Source organism: Phocoena sinus, chromosome 14, assembly GCF_008692025.1.
Source record: "Phocoena sinus isolate mPhoSin1 chromosome 14, mPhoSin1.pri, whole genome shotgun sequence".
NCBI classification, from domain to species: domain Eukaryota; kingdom Metazoa; phylum Chordata; class Mammalia; order Artiodactyla; family Phocoenidae; genus Phocoena; species Phocoena sinus.
Window position 1 is genome coordinate 147,491 of NC_045776.1, and position 23,042 is coordinate 170,532.

At 46.3% G+C, this 23,042-nt stretch overlaps 1 protein-coding gene across 1 annotated transcript in view; it reads left to right on the forward strand.

Moving 5' to 3' along the window:
- PARD6G (par-6 family cell polarity regulator gamma) overlaps positions 1-11,590 on the forward strand; it is a 108,225-nt gene extending 96,635 nt beyond the window's left edge. The window contains exon 3 of the mRNA XM_032603373.1: positions 8,913-11,590. Coding sequence (XP_032459264.1) covers positions 8,913-9,733 — 821 coding nt within the window. The 3' untranslated portion in view covers positions 9,734-11,590. The remainder of the gene's footprint in view (positions 1-8,912) is intronic.
- Positions 11,591-23,042: the final 11,452 nt, after the last annotated feature.

The following is a 23,042-nucleotide window of genomic DNA, read 5'->3' on the forward strand; positions in this document are numbered from 1 at the left end:
AGCCAGGTCCCGAGGCCTCTGGCTGCAGGGTCCTTGGGGTCCTACAGCTGGTGTCATCCCACTGGTGGGCGGGGCTGAGTCCTGGGGTGTCCTGATACTGTTGCCAGCCTGCTGACACGTCGCCTGACACGTGAAAAGGCAAGCAGCAGGGATCCTCAGGCCAGCGAACACCCACTGGTGGGTGAAGCTTGGTCCTGGAGTCTCTGGCTGCAGTGGTCCTGGGGCTGGTGTCTGCCTGCTTCTGGTCAGGGCTGGGGGCCCAGGGGGTTCTGGGGCTGGTACTTACCCACTGGTAGGCAGAGCTGGGTCCTGCAGTCTCTGGCTGTGGATCTAGTCTCTAGTCTCTGGCTAGATCCAAGACCCCCTCTGGCAGGGCCGTGGGGGTCTTGGATCTAGTTCCAGGCTGTGGTGCCAGGGCCTAGGCCCTCTGGTGGGCGGGGCTGTCTGCAGGAGTGGCTGCGGGCTGGGGGGGGCGGTCTTAAGGCAGCCTGCCTGCTGGTGGGGGTGGGGCTGTGTCCCTGCCTGGCTAGTCGCTTATCCTGAGGCCTCCCAGTACTGGTGCCTACAGGCTGCTGGGCAGGGCAGGGCTGGGTCCTGAAGCTTCTAAGCTATAGGGAGAATTCAAAAACAGCACTTTCCAGCACGGGTGTCCATGTGGTAGGATGAGTTCCCCAAGGTGGCTGCCACCAGCGTCTGTGTCCCCAGGGTGAGCTGCAGATGCCTCCTGCCACTCCAGGGGGCGCTCTGAGGTCAGCAGGTGGGTGTGACCCAGCCTCCTTTCAAATTACTGCTCCTGCCCTGTGTCCTGGAGCATGTTAAGATTATATTAAGTCTAGTATTTTTTTTGATACATCTTTATTTGAGTATAATTGCGTCACAATGGTGTGTACTTTCTGTTGTACACCAAAGCAAATCGGCCATATGCATACACATGTCCCCATATGCCCTCCCTCTGGAGCCTCCCTCCCACCCTCCCTATCCCACCCCTCTAGGTGGTCACAAAGCACGGAGCTGATCTCCCTGTGCTATGTGGCTGCTTCCCACTAGCTAGCTGTTTCACATTTGGTAGTGTTTTTATGTCCATGCCACTCTCTAACTTCGTCCCGGCTTACCCTTCCCCCTCCCCGTGTCCTCAAGTCCGTTCTCTACGTCTACATCCTTATTCCTGCCCCGCGGCTAGGTTCATCAGTACCATTTTTTTCTTTTTCTTTTAGATTCCATATATATGCGTTACCATACGGTATTTGTTTTTCTCTTTCTGACTTACTTCACTCTGTATGACAGACTCTAGGTCCATCCACCTCACTACAAATAACTCAGTTTCGTTTCTTTTTATGGCTGAGTAACATTCCATTGTATATATGTGCCACATCTTCTTCATCCATTCATCTGTTGATGGACACTTAGGTTGCTTCCATGTCCTGGCTATTGTAAATAGAGCTGCAATGAACATTGTGGTACATGACCCTTTTGAATTATGGTTTTCTCAGGGTATATGCCCAGTAGTGGGATTGCTGGGTCATATGGTAGTTCTATTCTTAGTTTTCTAAGGAACCTCCATACTGTTCTCCATAGTGGCTGTATCAATTTACATTCCCACCAACAGTGCAGGAGGGTTCCCTTTTCTCCACACCCTCTCCAGCATTTGTTGTTTGTAGACTTTTTGATGATGGTCATTCTGACTGGTGTGAGGTGATAACCTCATAGCAGTTTTGATTTGCATTCCTCTAATGATTAGTAATGTTGAGCACCCTTTCATGTGTTTGTTGGCATTCTGTGTATCTTCCTTGGAGAAATATTTATTTAGGTCTTCTGCCTGTTTTTGGATTGGGTTGTTTGTTTTTTTGATATTGAGCTGCTTGTATATTTTAGAGATTAATCCTTTGTCAGTTGCTTCATTTGCAAATATTTTCTCCCATTCTGAGGGTTGTCTTTTCGTCTTGTTTAAGGTTTCCCTTGCTGTGCAAAAGCTTTTAAGGTTCATTAAGTCCCATTTGTTTGTTTTTATTTCCGTTACTCTAGGAGGTGGGTCAAAAAAGATCTTGCTGTGGTTTATGTCAAAGAGTGTGTTTCCTATGTTCTCCTGTAAGAGTTTTATAGTGTCTGGTCTGACATTTAAGTCTTTAATACATTTGGAGTTTATTTTTGTGTATGGTGTTAGGGAGTGTTCTAATTTCATTCCTTTACATGTAGCTGTCCAGTTTTCCCAGCACCACTTATTGAAGAGGCGGTCTTTTCTCCATTGTGTATTCTTGCCTCCTTGATCAAAGATAAGGTGACCATATGTGCATGGGTTTATCTCTGGGCTTTCTATCCTGTTCCATTGATCTACAGTTCTGTTTTTGTGCCAGTACCATACTGTCTTGATTACTGTAGCTTTGTGGTATAGCTTGAAGTCGGGGAGCCTGATTGCTCCAACTCCGTTTTTCTTTCTCAAGATTGCTTTGGCTGTTTGGGGTCTTTTGTGTTTCCATACAAACTGTAAATTTTTTGTTCTAATTCAATGGTGAAGAATGCCATTGGTAGTTTGATAGTGATTGAACTGAATGTGTAGATTGCTTTGGGTAGTACAGTCGTTTTCACAATATTGATTCTTCCAATCCAAGAACATGGTATATTTCTCCATTTGTTTATGTCATCTTTGATTTCTTTCATCAGTGTTTTATAGTCTTCTGAGTACAAGTCTTCTACCTCCTTAGGCAGGTTTATTCCTAAGTATTTTATTCTTTTTGTTGCAATAGTAGATGGGATTGTTTCCTTAATTTCTCTTTCTGAGTTTTTGTTGTTGGTGTATAGGTATGCCAGAGATTTCTGTGCGTTAATTTTGTATCCTGCAACCTTACCAAATTCATTGATTAGTTCTAGTAGTTTTCTGGTGGCAGCTTTAGGATTTTCTATGTATAGTATCATGTCATCTGCAAACAGTGAGAGTTTTACTTCTTCTTTTCCAATTTGCATTCCTTTTATTTCTTTTTCTTCTCTGATTGCCATGGAATAAGAGTGGACATCCTTATTCCTGATCCTAGTGGAAATGCTTTCAGTTTTTCACCATTGAGTATGATGCTTGAATGGGTTTGTCATATATGGCCTTTATTATGTTGAGGTAGGTTCCCTCTATGCCCGTTTTCTGGAGAGTTTTTAATCATAAATCGGTGTTGAATTTTGTTGAAAGCTTTTTCTGCGTCTATTGCAATGATCATATGGTGTATCTCATTGATCGACTTGCATATATTGAAGAATTCTTGCATCCCTGGGATAAATCCCACTTGATCGTGGTGTATGATCCTTTTAATGTGCTGTTGGATTCTGTTTGCTAGTATTTGGTTGAGGATTTTTGCATCTATGTTCATCAGTGATATTGGTCTATAATTTTTTTGTGATATCTTTTTCTGGTTTTGGTATCAGGGTGATGGTGGTTTCGTAGAATGAATTTGGGAGTGTTTTTCCCTCTGCAATTTTTTGGAAGAGTTTGGGAAGGATTGGTGTTAGCTCTTCTCTAAATATTTGAGAGAATTTGCCTGTGAAGCTGTCTGGTCCTGGACTTTTGTTTGTTGGAAGATTTTTAATTTCGGTTTCAATTTCATTACTTGTGATAGGTCTGTTTATATTTTCTAATTCTTCCTTGTTCAGTCTTGGAATATTGTACCTTTCCAAGAATTTGTCCATTTCTTCCAGGTTGTCTATTTTATTGGCATATAGTCGTTTGTAGTACTCTCTTATAATCCTTTGTATTTCTGCAGTGTCAGTTGTGATTTCTCCTTTTTCATTCCTAATTTTATTGATTTGCACCCTCTCCCTTTTTTCTTGATGAGTCTGGCTAAGGGTTTATCAATTTTGTTTATCTTCTCAAAGAACCAGCTTTTAGTTTTATTGATCTTTGGTATTGTTTTCATCGTTTCTATTTCATTTATTTCTGCTCTGATCTTTATGATTACTTTGCTTCTACTGATTTTGGGTTATCTTTTTTCTTCTTTCTCTAGTTGTTCTAAGTGTAGGGTTAGATTGTTTATTTGAGATTTTTCTTGTTTGTTGAGGTGAGACTGAATTGCTGTAAACTTCCCTCTTAGAACTGCTTTTGCTGTGTCCCATAGGTTTTGGGTCGTCATGTTTTCGTTGTCATTTGTTTCTATGTATTTTTTAATTTCTTCTTTGATTTCTTCAATCATCTCTTGGTTATTTAGTAGCTCACTGATTAGCCTCCATGTACTTGTGTTTTTTTACAGTTTTTTCCTGTAAGTGATTTTCAATCTCATAGCGTTGTGGTCAGAAAAGATGCTTGATATGATTTCAATTTTCTTAAATTTTCTGAGGCTTGATTTGTGACCCAAGATGGGATCTGTCCTGGAGAATGTTCCATGTGCACTTGAGAAGAAAGTGTATTCTGCCACTTTTGGGTGTAATGTTCTATAAATAATCAGTTAAGTCCATCTCGTCTATTGTGTCATTTAAAGCTTGTGTTTCCTCATTTATTTCATTTTGGATGATCTGTCCATTGGTGTAAGTGGGGTGTTAAAGTCCCCTGCTATTATTGTGTTACTGTCGATTTCTCCTTTCATGGTTGTTAGCATTTGCCTTATGTATTGATGTGCTCCTATGTTGGATGCATAAACATTTATAATTGTTGTATCTTCTTGGATTGATCCTTTGATCATTATGTAGTGGCCCTCCTTATCTCTTATAACAGTTTTTATTTTAAAGTCTATTTTATCTGATACGAGTATTGCTACTCAACTTCTTTTGATTTCCATTTGTATGGAATATCTTTTTTCCATCCCTTCACTTTCAGTCTGTATATGTCCGTAGGTCTGAAATGGGTGTCTTGTATACAGCATATATATGGGTCTTGTTTTTGTATCCATTCAGCCAGTCTGTGTCTTTTGGTTGGGGCGTTTAATCCATTTACATTCAAGGTTATTGTCGATATGTATGTTCCTATTACCATTCTTTTAATTGTTTTGGGTTTGTTTTTGTGGGTATTTTTCTTCTCTTGTGTTTCCCACCTAGAGAAGTTTCTTTAGCATTTGTTGTAAAGCTGGTTTGGTGGTGCTGAATCCTCTTCGCTTTTGCTTGTTTGAAAAGTTTTTGATTTCTCCATCTAATCTGAATGAGATCCTCGCTGGGTAGAGTAATCTTGGTTGTAGGTTTTACTCCTTCATCACTTTAAGTATATCCTGCCACTCCCTTCTGGCCTGCAGAGTTTCTGCTAAAAAATCAGCTGATAACCTTATGGGGATTCCTTTGTATGTTATTTTTTGTTTTTCCCTTGCTGCTTTTAATATTTTTTCTTTGAATTTAATTTTTGTTAGTTTGATTAGTATGTGTCTTGGTGTGTTTTTCCCAGGGTTTATCCTGTATGGGACTCTCTGTGCTTTCTGGACTTGGGTGACTATTTCCTTTCCCATGTTAGGGAAGTTTTCAACTATAATCTCCTCACATATTTTCTCAGACCCTTTCTTTTTCTCTTCTTCTTCTGGGACCCCTATAATTCGAATGTTGGTGCGTTTAGTGTTGTCCCAGAGGTCTCTGAGACTGTCTTCAGTTCTTTTCATTCTTCTTTCTTTATTCTGCTACTTGGCAGTTATTTCCACTATTTTGGCTTCCAGCTCACTTATCTGTTCTTCTGCCTCAGTTATTCTGTTATTGATTCCTTCTAGTGTATTCTTCATTTCAGTTATTGTGTTGTTCATCTCTGTTTGTTTGCTCTTTAGTTCTTCTAGATCTTTGTTAAACATTTCTTGTATTTTCTCAATCTGTGCCTCCATTCTATTTCTGAGATTCCGGATCATCTTTATTATCATTACTCTGAATTCTTTTTCAGGTAGATTGCCTATTTCCTCTTCTTTTATTTGGTCTTGTAGGTTTTTACCTTGCTCCTTCATCTGGAAATATTTTTTTGCTGTCCCATGTTTTTTGTTGTTGTTGTTTTTTTTATGAGTGGGATTGTGTTCCTTTCGTACTGGTTGTTTGGCCTGAGGCTTCCAACACTGGAGTTTGTAGGCTATTGGGTAGAGCTGGGTCTTGGTGCTGAGATGAGGAACTCTGAGACCTCACTCCGATGAATATTCCCTGGGGTCTGAGGTTCTCTGTTAGTCCAGTGGTTCAGACTTGGAGCTCCCACTGCAGGAGCTTCGGCCCGACCCCCAGCTCAAGAACCAAGAGCCTGCAAGCCATGTGGGGTGGCAAAAAAAAAAAAAGAGGACAATAACAAAGCCCAAAATAAAATTAGACTAGGAACCTAACAGATATGTTAGAAATAATATGAGTAAAAATATAGATGGATCAACAACCAGAGGGTACAACAGTACCACAGTAGTAAAAAAAGAGGAGGAAAAAAGGGGGGGAAAGGCCCCGGCTGTGGAGGGCGGGGCCTAAGCAAGAGCGAGGTTTGGGTGGTGGGCAGGGCCTATGCTTAGGACCCACAGGGCTGGAAAAGGCCCTGGGGGCTGTGCAGGGTGGGGCTTAGGCTCAACGGAACAGAAGGGGCCAAGGCGTGCCCCCCACTCCTGGTCTCAGAGGGCGGGGGACTTCACCTTGGAGCACAGCAAGCTTCCTGGGCTTGAGTGGGCGGGGCAAACACCCTCCTCTCCTCTCCTCCTCCTCCCGCAGGGCCCCTCCCGCCTGCCTCTCCTGTTCTCCTCTCGGCCTCCTTCCTATGCCACCAGGACGAATGCTGCTGGTGGGGGGGGGGGGGTTGTCCTGGAGGGCGGGTATCAGCCTGGGAGCCCAGCAGGCTCCCCGGGCCTGAGTGGGTGGGACAAACACCCTCCTCTCCTCTCCTGCTCCCCTCACAGGGCCCCTCCCCCTGCCTCTCCTGATCTCCCCGGCCGCAGGGACCCCATCCTGTCTGGCTTCCACTTCTCCTCCCCGCCTCAGTCCCCCCACATCCTACCAGTTTACTTGAGGATTCCTCCCGTCTCCTTGGGCATCAGGGTGCCCCATCAGTGGCAGGCAGGAGCCCTAGTTGTGGGGAGATGCTAACTTGGCGTCTTCTCATGCCACCATCTGGACTCTGCCCCCTATATTGTGTCTTTATTTAGTTTGATTATTTTGTAATCTTGTGTCTCTTTGACTTCATCTTACATAGAGATTGTTGAGCTTGGATGTTTGCATTTGCACACTTCCTCAAGTCTGAGAGTTTTCAGCCATTATTTCTCCCCATATTCCCTCCACCCCTTTCTCTTCTCCTTTTCAGACTCTCACAAGGCATATATCAGTTTGCTTAATGGTGTCCCAGTGATTGTTTACACTCTGTTCTCTTTTCTTTAACCTTTTGTTTTTGTTGTTCCTCGGATATGATCATTTCTACTGTCCTGTCTTCAAGCTCACTGATTCCTTCTTCTGCCTGCTCAAATCTGCCTTTGAGTCCCCTGTTCAATAATTTCCATTATTGTACTTTTCATCTCCAAAATTTCTATTTAGTTTCCTTTTAGGTTTTCTGTCTGTTGATGTTTCCATTTTGTTCATACATTGTTTTCTTGACTTTACCCACATCTCTTTTTTTTTTAGTTTTTTGATCATGTCTTAGGCCATTGTTTTAAAGTCTCTGTCTAGTAAATCTGCCATCAGGTTGTTTCAGGGACAGTTTCTATTACTGTTTTCCTTTGGGGCACACTCTCGTTTCTTTGTATCTCTTGTGACTTTTTTTGTTGTTGTTGAACACTGGAGATTAAACTAATAACATGGTAGCTCTGGAAATCAGATTCTACCCCTTCCCGAGGGTTTGCTGGGTTTTTGTTACCGTTTTGGGGTGTTTTTTTTTTTTAATTGTTGGAGGCTCTTTGTTGAGTATCAACATTAAGGTGTGAACTTAAGGTCTTCTAAGGTCCTTTCTGAGTCTTTCCTTGAGCATGCACAGTCACTTCTAACTTTCCCCATACATGCAGTTGTTTTTACTGTCCTAGACTTTAAGGTCTGGCTCCCAAAATGAAAAAAGGTGAAAAATGAAGGGAGAGAAAGGGTGCCAGTCCTTTAACTCTCCTGGACGTTCCTTCAGGTAGAAGGGGAGGGGCTTGCAACAATGCAGGGAGGTACAGTAGCCACCTACCTCTGTCTACACCTTTGTGATCAGAAGTAGCAGTCCGTAATCAGAGCACAGATGCCTGTTTGGAGAGCAGGGTCCTTTTTGCCCACCCTGGCCCACATACTCTCCAGGAACAGTGCACAGCTGCCTCCCAGGGTGCTGGGGGGTGGGCTAGGCAGCTGCTTCTGTGCTAAGAGTTGAAACTGAGCAAAATTGACTGCAATTACCGTCCAGTTCTTCCCCTGGAAGTTGAGCCTTCAACAGACTCTCAAGTTCCAAATTAGTTACATCAGACAGATTCCGCCCCTGCAGTTGTGGTCCAGGTTGGGAGACGTTCCTGGTGCTTCCCACTCCCCTGTCATTGCAGAATCCAGTCAGGCACTTTTAAACCTTTCACCTATTGTTAATTCTCTTGACCTTTCAACCATTCCGTTGGTTGCCTGGAGAGCTAATGTTAAGGAGGTGATTGTGCTTGAACTCGGGGTCAAACATTTGCCTGGTGAATACTGTTGGGCCAGCTCACCTGAGGCCAGGATTGCTGTGGGCTCAGCAAAACAACCCATAAAGTTACCGCACTGTGTTTGCATATCATCCAGGAGGTTGAGACTTGCCCCAAAACTGAAGTGTGACAAAATGAATTGATCATTCAGCTCCTGGGCATGTGTGGGAGACTTGTGTTTCAGTCAGTTCTCTATACGGTTTGATTTGCCCATTGCCTCAGACTTCCCTGGGGTCACACCACAAGTCAGAGAAGCGGCGGGAAGGGAGCTGCAGGAGGCCAGGCCTTACCTGGACGGCCAGCCTCAGGCTCTGGGTGTTCGATGCTGTTCGACTTGTGCTTCCCCATTGCCCGCGGGTCTCTCCTCTGACCGACTCCTCTGTGCTCTTCCAGAAGAGGCCGAGCGCTGCAGCTTCGGGGTGGGTTCACTGTCCAGGCGGCGGCGCCCCCTGGCCCTGCGGGAGGACGGCCCTCGCCGGCGCACACACCTGCACATTGGCCTGCCTCATGACTTCCGCCCCGTGTCCTCCATCATCGACGTGGACATCCTCCCCGAGACACACCGCCGTGTGAGGCTGTACCGGCACGGCTGCCAGAAGCCACTGGGCTTCTATATCCGCGACGGCACGAGCGTGCGCGTGGCCCCGCAGGGGCTGGAGAAGGTGCCCGGCATCTTCATCTCCCGTATGGTGCCTGGCGGCCTGGCCGAGAGCACTGGGCTGCTGGCCGTGGACGACGAGGTCTTGGAGGTGAACGGGATTGAGGTGGCCGGGAAGACACTGGACCAGGTCACGGACATGATGATCGCCAACAGCCACAACCTCATCGTCACGGTCAAGCCGGCCAACCAGAGGAACAACGTGGTGCGTGGCAGCCGTGCGTTGGGCGGCTCCGGCCGCTCCTTGGACAGCACGGCCAGCCGCCACAGCCTGCCTGCAGCCCACGTCCTGCAGAACTTGCCCCCTGACGAGATGGAGAGCGACGAAGAGGCCGACGTGGTCCTCGAGGGCCTCCTGGAGCCCCGGCTGGTACCCAGGCCGCCACCAGGCAGCCTCGCTCGGGTCAACGGTGCTGGCCTGGCGCCCGGCCTGCACAGCCCTGGGCGGGAGGGCAGTGTCCAGAGGCTGCTCAGCTCCCTCCGGTCCGACCCCCGCCACAGCCTGGCCCTGCCCCCCGGAGGGGTGGAAGAGCACGGGCCGGCAGTCACCCTGTAGGGCCAGGCGTCAGACACGTCAGTTTCCCGAGGGGAAATACTTCTTCAAGTTTTATTCCAGTCTTAAAATAAGAAAAAATTGTATACTGCACGCCTCCTTTTTGTTGTTTTTACTTATCCCTCCCTTTTCTCCCACAACCCTACTCTTGATTCCAACTTACTTATGGAGAGAAGAGAATATTGTATTTTTGTAGAATTTCTCCACAGAACATAAAATACATGCACCGTCTGTACGAGGCTGGGTGAGGGTCTAGCACCTTTGTCAAGTGGTAGAAAGGATCTGACCAAGTGCAGAAAATACTTCGTTTTTAAATTTAAAAAATATACTTTTTAAAATGAAGCTTTAAAATTACTTTTTTAAAAGAGTCGAATTCATGTTTTCACTGTGCTTCCCGCCGACTTGCACTGATTCTGCTGACGGGCCAGAGGCTATGAAGATGGGCCGTGGCAGGAAGGTAGAGGCTGGTTTTCAAGAGCAAATGCACCCACACCTGGAATAATAAGCATGGCGGTAGAGGATGAATTTCAGAACGTTGCACTGTTTGCGGTCCTGTCTCACATAGCGTGAAGTGGTCGTGGTGGCCGCAGCGGTGGACTCGCCCCGACAGGCAGTTTTCTGAGGCCGTCAGAGGTGGCCTGTTTAGCCTTTGAGGTGAATTCGATTTTGGGAAGAGAGTGGAAGGCACAGCTCACCAGTACCATCTGTGATCAAAAGCCAGCATTTACTCTGAGGTAAAAACCAGTCTTTTCCTGTGGATTGTGACTCTGAGGGCAGTTTCTGAAGTGTTTCCAACACTTCACACAGGCCTTTGAAAGGTCAGTCATTTGGATGTATGGGTTCTGTTATCTTTGATTTTAAATAACAAGTCACATGGAATGTAAAGATTTCTAACGGATTGAATTCATTGTCACTTCCTTTGGTATTCTAGCAATATTCACGTATTTAGTAACTTTAAAGGTTTATTCATGTTTCAGCCAATCAAACTTTATATGACCTGTATTTTCTACTTGAATCCAGTGTCGAGGAGAAAATGTTACACTTGTACTTTGCAAACTAAACTTTCACCCAAAGAAGTTTTCATGTAAATACAGGTAAACGTATTTTCGTAGGTTGCCTTTTGGGAAACTATGTGGCTGCTTCTCCTGAGGTCAGGCACCCCCTGCTGGTAGTGGCAGAACTGACTTTATGGATGGCAGGCTGATAACAGGTGGAAAACAGTGTATCTCAGTGTGTTCGTTTCTCCTGAATTCATTCAGTGAAAAGCAAATTATTTTTCTTTCGGAAACTATTTATTGGGCATAAATAGCTTTTATTGAGTAGTTGTGGTCTCCTGCACCTTTGTTTTTGTTATTTGTATGCCAGGATCACTGTCTGTTTTGGTCCTAAGTACAGGGAAGACCAAAGATGCTCCCCTTTGAGGTCTAGGACCCCCAAATTTATGGGCTCCAATGAACTGTATGAGCATTTTTGGGCACCAGGAGTCAGAAGTGTTGTTTTTTTACTATGACAAGTATTGTAGAACCAAAACTCTTATGCTAACTTACTATCACAAAGGAAATGTTCTTTTATTAAGTTATTGCTGGTTATTGAATATCTTGTCAAATAACTAGGTGTGTTTTTAAGTAGATGTGAATACTTTTTTAAAGGACAAAAAGGCTTATGCTGAGGTTTGTGTGCTGTTGTTCATTATGTTAGGAGTTATGAATTGTCTTGAGCAGCTGCTTGAGTGTATTTTTCTACCCAGGTCTATATTTCTGCAATTTTCTTTTTTTTAAAAAAAAAGGACAAAAAAAACTATGTTGTATACACATTAAAGTTTTCTTTTATATCAAAGAATAAAACTTTTTCTTTGCTGCTTTCAGCTGTGTTCTAAATACTGGAGAGAATGTCCGTTAACGATCAGCAGAGAGAAACTCAGCCTCAGGATGAAATACCTCATATTTACCAAGTGCCTCTTGGGTGCCTTATTTTTTTTTTTTTTTTTTTTTTTCCACGTAATCCTCACACTTCCTCCACAGGCAAGTAGTAGCAGCCCCATTTTACAGATGGGAAAAATGGGCTCAAACTCAAGCAGGTAGTAAGGCATTTCAGGTAACCAAATTATACTCGTATTTGATAGGAGATAGATGTGTCGTAGGTCCAGAACCTTCTTTTGAAGTCCTTTTGAAAAAGCTTTTCTGAATACTTACTATACAGCTTTTTCAAAATATACCCTGGTTTGCAAGACCTCCATTAACACTTTATCATCATGGACGTTACTAAATGTATAATACATCAAGATCTCATTCAGTAAATTACAAATGTCAAGGTGACAGCAGCAAACACCAATAACTCCTGGAAGAAAGAGGTGCAACTATCTCAGCTTCACCAGTGTGCACCACCTCGCTGAATCCCCTCACTGACGCTGAGCTGCAGGCAGCCTTTTTCCATTTAGAGTTGGGAGGACTCGAGCATTGGGACAGTCACCCCCGCAGCCTGTGAGGTGGAGCTGAGGCAGGCAGGTACTGAAGCTGGATACACATACTCTGAGTTAGCTCCTGTGATGGAGTCGGAGATGCAGGGGCAGACACCTGGCTAACCAGCCAGGGAGCGCAGGTCACTTGACCTCGTAGTAATGCACGTTGCCAGCCCCAGAGCCTGTGACATCTCAGGAGGGCCAACCTTTCAGCTGATAGGGAGACCCTGTCCATGAATCAGTGAGGTTATATAGTATCTCACAGTTTTACACAAAGTAGCCAGAGACAGGGAGCGGGGTCTTGTTGCAAGTCGCAAAGATACCTGGATAATGCTGGTACTGAGACCCTAATATCAGGTAGCGTGCAAAAAGTATTTCCTGATGGGCAGAAATACTGTTCTGTGGTTTACTTCTTATTCCAGCTACACCTGTTCCTCCTGTCTGCCTCTGACGTCAGTCTGCTAAGTATTTCATATCCCAAACACATCCCAAGTCAATATACAAATTCTTTTACCCTCTTACGTTTCCTCACTTATTTTGTTTTCTTCTTTATCTTCACAAAAAGATAACTTTCAGGGATTGAGAACGTTGCATTACTGAACAACATTTCCAAGGAATGGCATAAACTGTTACTATGTTACTAAAAAGCAAACAGAATGATTCACCATTGGTGTCCCCAGCCCAGGAAACAAGTGCCACTTTCCACGTTCCCTTCCCCAGGGAGCTTTGAAAGGAAACACATTTCTTAACCTGAACCCTCTTGACCCCAAGCTAATGTGCCGGGGGAAGAGCTCTTTGCACACAAGTTTTACTTCTAGTAGGGACCCCAGTGATCTGTTGAGCGAGACTACAGGTGTTTCATGGCAAACTGAGTCGTCTGCCTGATTGCTCCAGGACCAAGTTACTTTTTTTTTTTTTTTTTTTTTTTGCAGTACGCGGGCCTCTCACTGCTGTGGCTTCTCCCGTTGCGGAGCACAGGCTCAGCGGCCATGGCTCACGGGCCCAGACGCTCCGCGGCACGCGGGATCCTCCCGAACCGGGGCACGAACCCGCGTCCCCTGCATCGGCAGGCGGACTCTCAACCACTGGGCCACCAGGGAAGCCCCCCGAGTTACATTTTTCATATGAACCCCACCCAAAGCCCAGAGCACAGGTGAGAAGCAGCTTCCACAGACCAGCTTCCAGGGACTCAGGGAAGCACTGCAAACCTTACTCAATGTCCTCAGGTTGCTGTTTTGGTTTTATGTGTTTTGTCTCCTAAACCAGCATAAGCTCTTTGTTCAGAGGTTGTTATATTCTCTTGGTTTTTTTATTTAGTGAGTGGGAGCATACAAATGTTTCCATGGACCTTGTACTTTAGAAACAGATAATAACAAATGAGTATAAGATGTAATATTTTGTTTGCCAGTAACTGCTATGAATAAAAACAAAACCAGAAGGAGGATATTGTAAATTTTTACCATTACTTTATAAAACGAGGAAGTAAAGGTAGACTGATATTTCCAGGATCACACGGTAATTTGCAGAGCCATAATTCACACCCATATTTTTTGACATCCAGTACTTTTCCTGCCCCATCTATCTGCTTCCAGAAATGCAACATTCGGGGCTTCCCTGGTGATGCAGTAGTTGAGAATCATTGCCTGCCAATTCAGGGGACATGGGTTCGAGCCCTGGTCCGGGAAGATCCCACATGCCGCGGAGCGGCTAAGCCCGTGCGCCACAACTACTGAGCCTGCGCTCTAGAGCCCGTGAGCCACAACTACTGAAGCCCACGCGCCTAGAGCCCGTGCTCCGCAACAAGAGAAGCCACCGCAGCGAGAAGCCCGCGCGCCACAACCAAGAGTCGCCCCCGCTCAACGCAACTAGAAAAAGCCCGGGCACAGCAACGATGACCCAGTGCAGCCAAAACATAAATAAATAAATTTATAAAAAAAGAAACGCAACATTCATCCACACAGTTCCCACTAAGGAAAAACACCAGTCTCCTCCTTGAATTATTCTGGACTGAGCCGTAAACCTCCAGTCCGTCTAACAACAGTAGTTCCAGGATTTGTCATCCAGCATAAGTGACATCAAGAATATACACTGAAGGGCTGCTCATACCAGGATCACTCAGGTAGAAAATATCAAAGGGAAACTTCCCTGTCCTGGGCCACTGACCCTACACATCCTGTCTCTTCCCTTCTTCAGAATCATGACTTCTGTGTTTACAAGCACCTAGAGAACTGAATGCTGCTAGAACGGTAGCCTATTTGGGAGACCCAGCCGTGCTCAGCAGCAGCCAGCTTACCCCAACCACGGCCCGTTTTCCTCTGGCTCGCTCACCCCGGCTCCTCCTCATGCCCCAGGGTCAGGGGTCAGGCTCCCCGGCATGGGACAGGTGTGTTTATTAATGAGAACTTTCTTAGACAGGAACGAAGTGCACGCCTGGACTCCTGTACGTTGTTCCTGATTTGTGTGCTCATATTCTCTCTGCTCCCTCAGGGGCTGCATGGTTTCCACTCCCACCATCCCGGCCCCTTGTCAGTATCCCAGGTTGAACTCGCGTTCAAAACGCAGAAAAGGCTACGTTCGTGGTCAGGATGTTTAGTGCTGACGAAACATTATCCCACTGCGGCCGCAGCTCGGGGCTGGAGTCAGTCTGACCTTGCGGGTGAACCACGCAGAGCCCGATTTTCCCAGCCCCGCACTTGTGCAACGTGCAAGTTCTCCGACTATAAATCCAGGTTCAGGTACAAATTAAGATCAAAGAACACATATGCATTAAATAAACACAGTAAATGAGAACGCATATGTGGGGTCGGCAGTACCTTACTGCTCCTAACTTAGGACACTCACCCGCCAGGACTGGCAACACCTCACTAGACGTGAGAAAGGCCAGCTCTGTCCACACGGGTAGATGGTGGAGCTCCAGGCCACGTGACGCTCCAAATCCAGCACTAGCCAGGGCAGTGGGCGTGGACCCTGGATGTGGAGCCCATCTTCACCACGATGGGAGGAATGGCCACCCAGACAAAACTGGGGCTTTGGCAGCGAAGAGGGACGTATAACACCGGCTGCCTGGCAGCAGTGCCACAATCTGAGGTGAGTTGACAACACCTTAAGTTGCTAGTGGCTCACCTTCCGCTCTTCGGATGCAGGCCCGCCCTCCCATGCTCTGTGGTGCCGAGGGAGAAGTGTGCCAGCCAGAGTGCTGGACCCCAAGACACCGGCCTCCAAGCGGTCTCTAGCAGGTGGGAGGAAGGGCAGCCTCTCCGGCATTCCTGTCCTCGTCACCTGGCTTCCTGCCTCTATAGCCAAACTGGTCATCACCCCTGTTCTATTCCACCAGCCCCAGCTGGTGGTGGGTTGGGGGGCAGCTGTAATCAGTTCCCCACGTGAAATCTCCTCTGTTTGAAATGCCTGGCAGAGTGAAGACACTTTGGCAGGGAACCTGGAGGTCCCTGTGGACCCTCAGGCTGGCGGTGGGATGGGGGTGACGGAAACAGTGCCTCCCGGGGCTGCTGGCAACGAGTTAGACCCCCGTGGATGACGCCGTGCTGGGAGCGCGGAAATGGTGCTGCTGGGACTGCACTGCCAGCGCCACTCCACTGAGAAACACTGTGACCCCGGGACGAGCCTCCGCCTGCCCACTGCAGCTGCTCCCTCCGTACAGACGCTTCACCCCCACTCCCCTTAGCAGCTTCAAAGCCGACAGCAGCACCCCTTGCGGCCCTCATGACGCCTCCCTCACTGCCCAGCTGAGCGAGGCCAGTCGCCAGCTGTGCAAGGCCAACCGAGACTAAGTCGAGGCTTCCGGCTCAACGTCCATATTCCTGCCCCTGCACAGCCTCCGCTGTACCCGTTTCCACTCGGGCTCTTTGGGTGTTCAGGCGGGAGCCCTGAAATGCCACAAGTATCTGAGCCCATTCAGAAGTGCACATCAGACACCTTCAAATACTGAACCTAGATTTCTACCCCACAGAGCCAGTTCCTTCTGCCTTGTCTTCAAGTGTACCAACCCAAACTATCCACAAGGTGCTTCACAAAGTGTGACTCTCAAAGATATAACCCCTGAAGAAAGATGGCCCCGTAGGCATCTAGACAGTTCAGCACTGAAGTAACAAAGTGTAGACACACGAAAAGCACAAAGGCCCTGAGATACTGGGTTATTTACAGTGTTTATATTACAAAAAGTGTGGAAGCCTTATACATCAATCGTGGCTTAGATTTCTGATTATTTCTCTAGGATAGATTCCTAGATGAAATCACTGAATCAAAGGGTATGAACATTTTTGAGTTCTCTTTCTCTTTGGAAACAATCTCATGGAAAAGTTGCAAGCACAGCAGGAAAAAAAAAAGCTGAAACGCTGCAAACTGATGCCCCAAACTGCAGCCATCGGGACCCAGAGTGGGGTGACTCAGGAAGACCCTGAGCTCCCCTCCTCCAGACATGCGTCTACAGCTGCAGGTGCGACCATCTCCTCTGAAAAAGACCTTCAACTCGCCGAGCAGCTACCTCACGTTGACAAACGAGACAAGAGCCACGTGGAAGCGGGTGGGAGAGGCTGACGCAGTCTCCCCATAAACCCACCACTGGCACAGCTGCCCACCACAAGGAGGGAATCACAAACCTGGAGCTTCTCCCTGAGGAGCCAGAGGTTGCGCCCCACAAAGGGCGCCCCGGCGAGAGACGAGCCCCCAAAACATCTGGCTTGCAGCCCACCCAGCCCCGCATCCGCGAGACCCAGCGGGCTTCAGGAAGCCCAGAGGCGCCCTGACACGCAGGCTTACTCAGCCCAGGGCCCAGACTTGACGGCAGAGGCTCACTGGCTGATCTCAGAGCCTCGGCCCGAGGAGCCAGGCCTGGTGGGACACTCTCCAGGGACAGGGCGCTAGCGCTGCCGCTGTGCTCCCTCTTGCTAAAGCTGTTGGTTAATTGAGACCTTTTTCCTTTTCTTCTCTGTGGAGCCATCTTGGCACTCTCTCTGCCTCGTGAGAGCCAGGAAGCTCCATCATTTTTCCTGTTTCCTGGGAGGGTGCATGTCTTCACCCCTCTCTCTGCCACGCCCACAGCACCAACACCTCTGGGAGTGGAGCTCTTACACACACCAGTGCCCCGGTTCTTACGTCAGGTGCCTGATTTTTGAGGCTTCGGCCCAGGGGATGCCCCTTGATCATCTGGCTCTGAACACCGAGGGCTTGAGTTTCTGGGTCCCCTGGGACTGTAACATTGGAGAGAGTTCTTGGCAGGCTACAACCCAGGGCGCTGCACAGATAACAAACCAAAACATTCGCCCGTCTTTGTGAGATAGAGGCCTATTTGCTGTCCAGGGGCTTTGGCCTGAGGGGCAGGCCTCTGAAATGGCAGGCTTGCAGGGGTCCAAGAGGTGCTCAGGGAATGGAGGCTGGTGGATGCAATCTTCCTGCCCACCCCCTGCCTTGCTGCACCTCACTGGTATCTCCCAGAGAGGAGTTTACACCCTCTGGCGCCCTGATTTTTGCAGCTGCTGCCAGGCGACACCTGCACGTCACCTGGCTCCAGTTGCCAGTGGGCCTTACACAGACAGGTCCCACAGCACCATAACCAATGGAGGCAGAGTCTCAGACAGCTACCACCCTCAGGGCACAACAAGAGGCGGCAGGCCCAGGAGCTCAGTCTTCCTGTGAAAGAGGCCCTACTGGCTCACCAGCGAGGCAGAAGCCTGAGGAGCAGGCGTCTAATGACACACAACATCTAAGGGCTGAACGCAAACCTTTCCAGAGACCTCGAGAGCTGGGTGTTTGCATCCTCGCTCCAGCACGTCCAGAGCCCACGGCTCGGGGGGAACTCCTACACGCCGCTGGTGTCCCACTGTTGCTGCCCCGGGATGCCCGTGAACATCCAGCTCTGGCGGCCAGTGGGCTTGTGCTCCTGGGCCCACAGGACTGTGACGGTCAGAGACAGCTCTTGGCAGGGTCCCACCCCAGGACACCGCACAGACACCACACCGGAACACACCCCGACTCTCTCCGTGAAAGAGGCCTACTTCCTGTCCCGGAGCTTCAGCCTGAGGGTCAGGCTCCAGGTGTGGCTCAGCCCGAGGCCCTGGAACAGAGGTGCTCTCAGGGAACGCGGGCTGGGACACCATCCTATGCGCCCCCTCTGCCTCACTCCCGCTCAGCGGTATCTTCCAGAAAGGAGCTTATAAACTCGTCTAGAGCCCCAGTTTTTGCAACTATTGCCCAGGGGACACCTCAGATCGCCTGTCTGGTGGCCAGCAAGGACTCCACAGCAGTCCCACAGGACTACATATTTCTATACTGTAAAAGCTACTGCCACAGATACACAACAAGGTCCTACTGTAGAGCACAGGGAACTATATTCAAAATCTCGTGTCAAACCATAATGGAAAAGAACTGAAAAACAATATATATATGTATAACTGAGTCACTTTGCTGTACAGCAGAAATTAAACACAACATTGTAAATTAACTATACCTCAGTACAATTTTTAAAAAAAGCTCTTTCCAGAGGACATCAAGATGGAAGAGGAAGAGGACATGGGGCTCACCTACCCCCACAAACACATCAAAATATATCTATATGTGGAGCAATTCTCACTGGAAACTGGCAGAAGGATTCCTCTATAACCAAGGCTGTAAGACAGAGCCCTACAGGGCTGAGTAGGAAGCAGGGAGAAGCGATCAGGTCGGGACCTGCGCCCCTGGGAGGGGACACAAAGGAGGAGGGGGATGACACTGACTCGGAGACCCTCCCTGGGGAGTGAGCAGTTGGAACCACCTCTGGGTACCCCAGCCCTGGGGTCCAACACGAGGAGGCCAAGTCCCCTTAGCTGGTTTGAAAACCAGTGGAACCAGCAGTGGGGATGTGACAAACCCAGACTCTACTCGTGAAGAGTGGGCACATGCCTGCTCACTCCCGGGCCAAGTGGAGACAGAAACTGCCCGGGCTCTGGTCAGTTTCCACACCAACCCGGGCCACGGCGCGGCCCACACTGACACGCCCTGCAGCCCCTCTCGCTCCGCGGTGCAGCCCCTCAGGAGGGTGGAGGCTGCTGCCGCTGAGCAGAGTGCTTGGTTGAGGAGCCAGAGCTGACTCAACCCAGCACAGCACCTGAGCAGGGCGAGGATGGCTATTACTGGCATTCACAGCAGGTCAGGATTGGCTGCAACTGTGACTGGTGCCCGTGCTGCTCAGGCACCCCCAGCAAGCCCTGGGCGCCCGCTCCAGTGCGCTCCCCTCTGGAGCAAAGGTGCTGACGCTCGGAGGGGAGGGCACACACCTACAGGGGACGAACCAGCTCAGACTGACCCTCAGGGTCTGAGAACCCAGCTCACACCTGACTCTGCCACCTCCACTTCCAGCCCCACCTCCTACCAAGGTAGTAGGTGCCAGCACACCCTGGGGGAAGATGTGACTCATGCTCATGTCAGATCCAGCTCTCCCAGCAAAGCAGCTGGCACACGCAGACTGTGTCGGGACATCCCCACACAAGGCCACCCCGCCAAGACTGGGATCGGTAACTGCTTCATCTAGTTTCACAGAGACAGAGAAAGATGAGCAAAGTGAGAAGACAGGAATTTGTTTCAAATGAAAGAACACAAACACCCTTGTGAGAACAACTAATGTAACACAGATAAACAATTTATCAGATGAAGAGTTCACAGCATTGGGAATAAGAATACTGACTGGAAAAAAGAGATGAACACATGACAAATTTAACAAGGAACTAGAAAATATTAAAAGAACCCCTCAGAACTGAAGAATACAAGAACTGAAATGAAAAATACACAAGAGGAATTAACAGCAGACTAGGTGATACAGAAGAATACTAAGTGATCTGGAAGATAGAGTAATGGAAATCACTCATTCAGAACAGCTAAAAGAGAAACATAAAAAAGAAAACAGTTTAAGGAACCTTTGGGACAATATCAAGCATACCAACATTTGAATTATAGGGGTCCCAGAAGGAGAAGAGAGAGAAAAAGGAGTCAAAATGTATTTGATGAAATTATGGCTGAAAACTTCCCAAACCTGCAGAAGGAAACAGATATTCAGGTACAGGAAGAACAGTCCCAAACAAGATGAACCCAAAGACACCCACACAAAGACATGTCATAATGAAAACAGCAGAAGTTAAAGAGAGAATTCTAATGGCAGCAAGAGAAAAACCAAGAGTCACATACAAGGGTACTCCCAAAAGGCTAGCAGCTGATTTTTCTGTAGAAACTTTGCAGGCCAGAATGGAAGGGCATGATATAAAGTGCTGAAAGGGAAAAATCTACAAACTAGGATACTCTACCCAGCAAAATAACCAGTCAGAATTGAGGGAGAGATCAAGAATTTCTCAGATAAGCAAAAACAAAAAGAGTTCATCAATACTAAACTGACCCTAAAAGAAATGCTAAAGCGGAAAACAAAAGGCTACAAGAACAAAGAATCCATAGGAAAGGAAAAATCCCACTAGTAAAGTCAAATGTATGTTAAAGGCTGTGGATTGACCACTTCAATAAGCTAGTACAAAAATTAAAAAGCAAAAAATTGTAAAATGAACTATAATAAACAGTTAAGGGATAAACATGAAGATGTAAAATATGACATCAAAAACTCATAACATGTGAAAGTAAAAAAAATGTAGCTCTTTTAGAAGAACCTTTTAGATCTTTTTGAACTTAAATGACTACAAGTTTAAAACAGGTTAAAAAAAAAAACAGGTAGATATAGTTATAGGTCGAAATATATGAACCCCATGGTAACCACAAATCAAAAACCTACAATAGATACAGAAAAACTAGAGAGAAAGGAACACTAAAGCAAATCATCAAACCACAAGGGAAGAAACTAAAGGAAGACAGAGAAGAACTACAAAAACAATCAGCAAACAAGTAACAAAATGGCAATAAGTACATTCCTATCAGAAATCACTTTAAATGTCAATGGACTAAACGCACCAATCAAAAGTCATAGGTTGGCTAGGGACTTCCTGGCGGTCCAGTGGTTAAGACTCCACGCTTCCATTGCAGGGTGCATAGGTTTGATCCCTGGTCTGGGAACTAAGATACCACATGCCACACAGCACAGCCAAAAAAACAAAGACCCATATGTATGCTGCTTACAAAAGACTCATTTCAGAGCTAAAGACACACACAGACTGAAAGTAAGGGATAGAAAAAGATACTGCATGCAAATGGAAATGTCAAGAAAGCTGGGGTAACAATACTCATATCAGGCAAAACAGGCTTTAAAACAATGTCTATACAAAAGACAAAGAAGGGCATTTTATAATGATAAAGGAATCAACACAAGAAGAGGATATAGGGACTTCCCTGGTGGCACAGTGGTTAAGAATCTGCCTGCCAATGCAGGGGACATGGGTTTGAGCCCTGGTCCAGGAAGATCCCACATGCCGCGGAGCAACTAAGCCTGTGCACCACAACTACTGAGCCTGCGCTCTAGAGCCTGTGCTCCACAACAAGAGAAACCACTGCAATGAGAAGCCCGCGCATCACAACGAAGAGTAGCCCACGCTCGCCGCAACTAGAGAAAGCCTGTGCGCAGCAACAAAGACCCAACGCAGCCAAAAATAAAATTAATTTATTAAAAAAGAAGAGGATATAACATTTGTTAACATAAATGCACCTAATATAGGAGCTTCTAGATATATAAAGCAAATACTGAAATACATAAAAGGAGAAACTGACAATAATAAAAAAATAATAGTGTACTTTAACACCCCACTTACATCAATGAATATTTCATCCAAACAGAAAATCAATAAGGAAACAGTGGTTATAAATGACACAATAGACCAGTTGAACTTAATAGATATCTACAGGACATTCCATCCAAAAACAGAAAAATACACATTCTTTTGAAGTGCATATGGAACGTTTTTGAGGACAGATCACATGCTAGGCCACAAAAAAGCCTCACAAATTTAAAAGGATAGAAATTATCAACATTTTTTTTTTGGACCACAACAGTATAAAACTAGAAATCAATCACAGGACAAAAAATAGGAAAAGCACAAACATGTGGAGATTAAACAACATGCTACTAAAAAAACATTGGGTCAATGAAGAAATCAAAGAGGAATTCAGAAAATACCTCAAGACAAATGGAAATAAAAACACAACTTTCCAAAATCTATGGGACGCAGCAAAAGGGCAGTTCTAAAAGGGAAGTTTAAAGTGATACAGAAACAAACAAAAATCTCAAATAAACAACCTAACCTACCAGTGAAAGGAATTAGAAAAAGAAGAACAAACAAAGACCAAAGTCAGCAGAAGGAAGGAAATAATAAAGATCAGAGAGGAAACAAATAAAAATAGAGGCAAAAAAAAAAAAAGAAACAAAAGAAGAGAAATAACAACCAATAACACAGAGATACAAAATTTCATAAGAGAACACTAAGAATACTTACATGCCAACAAATAAGACAACCTAGAAGAAATGGATACATTTCTAGAAATATACAATCTTCCAAGACTGAATCGGGAAGAAATAGACAATCTGTGAAACACTAATAGTGAAATTGAGTTTGTAGTAAAAAAAAAAAACAAAAAAACTGCCAACAAACAAAAGTCAGGACCAGACAGTGGCACAGAGGAATTCTACCAAACATATAAACAAGAGCTAATACATATCCTTCTCAAACTATTCCAAAAAAACTGAAGACAGAACACTCCCAAATTCATTCTGCAAGGCCACCATCACCCTGACACTAGAACCAGAAAAAGACAATACAAAAAAAGAAAACTACAGGCTAATATCTTTGATGAATATAGATGCAAAAATTCCCAACAAAGTATTAGCAAACTGAATACAACAATATATAAAAGGATCATATACCATGATCAAGTGGGATT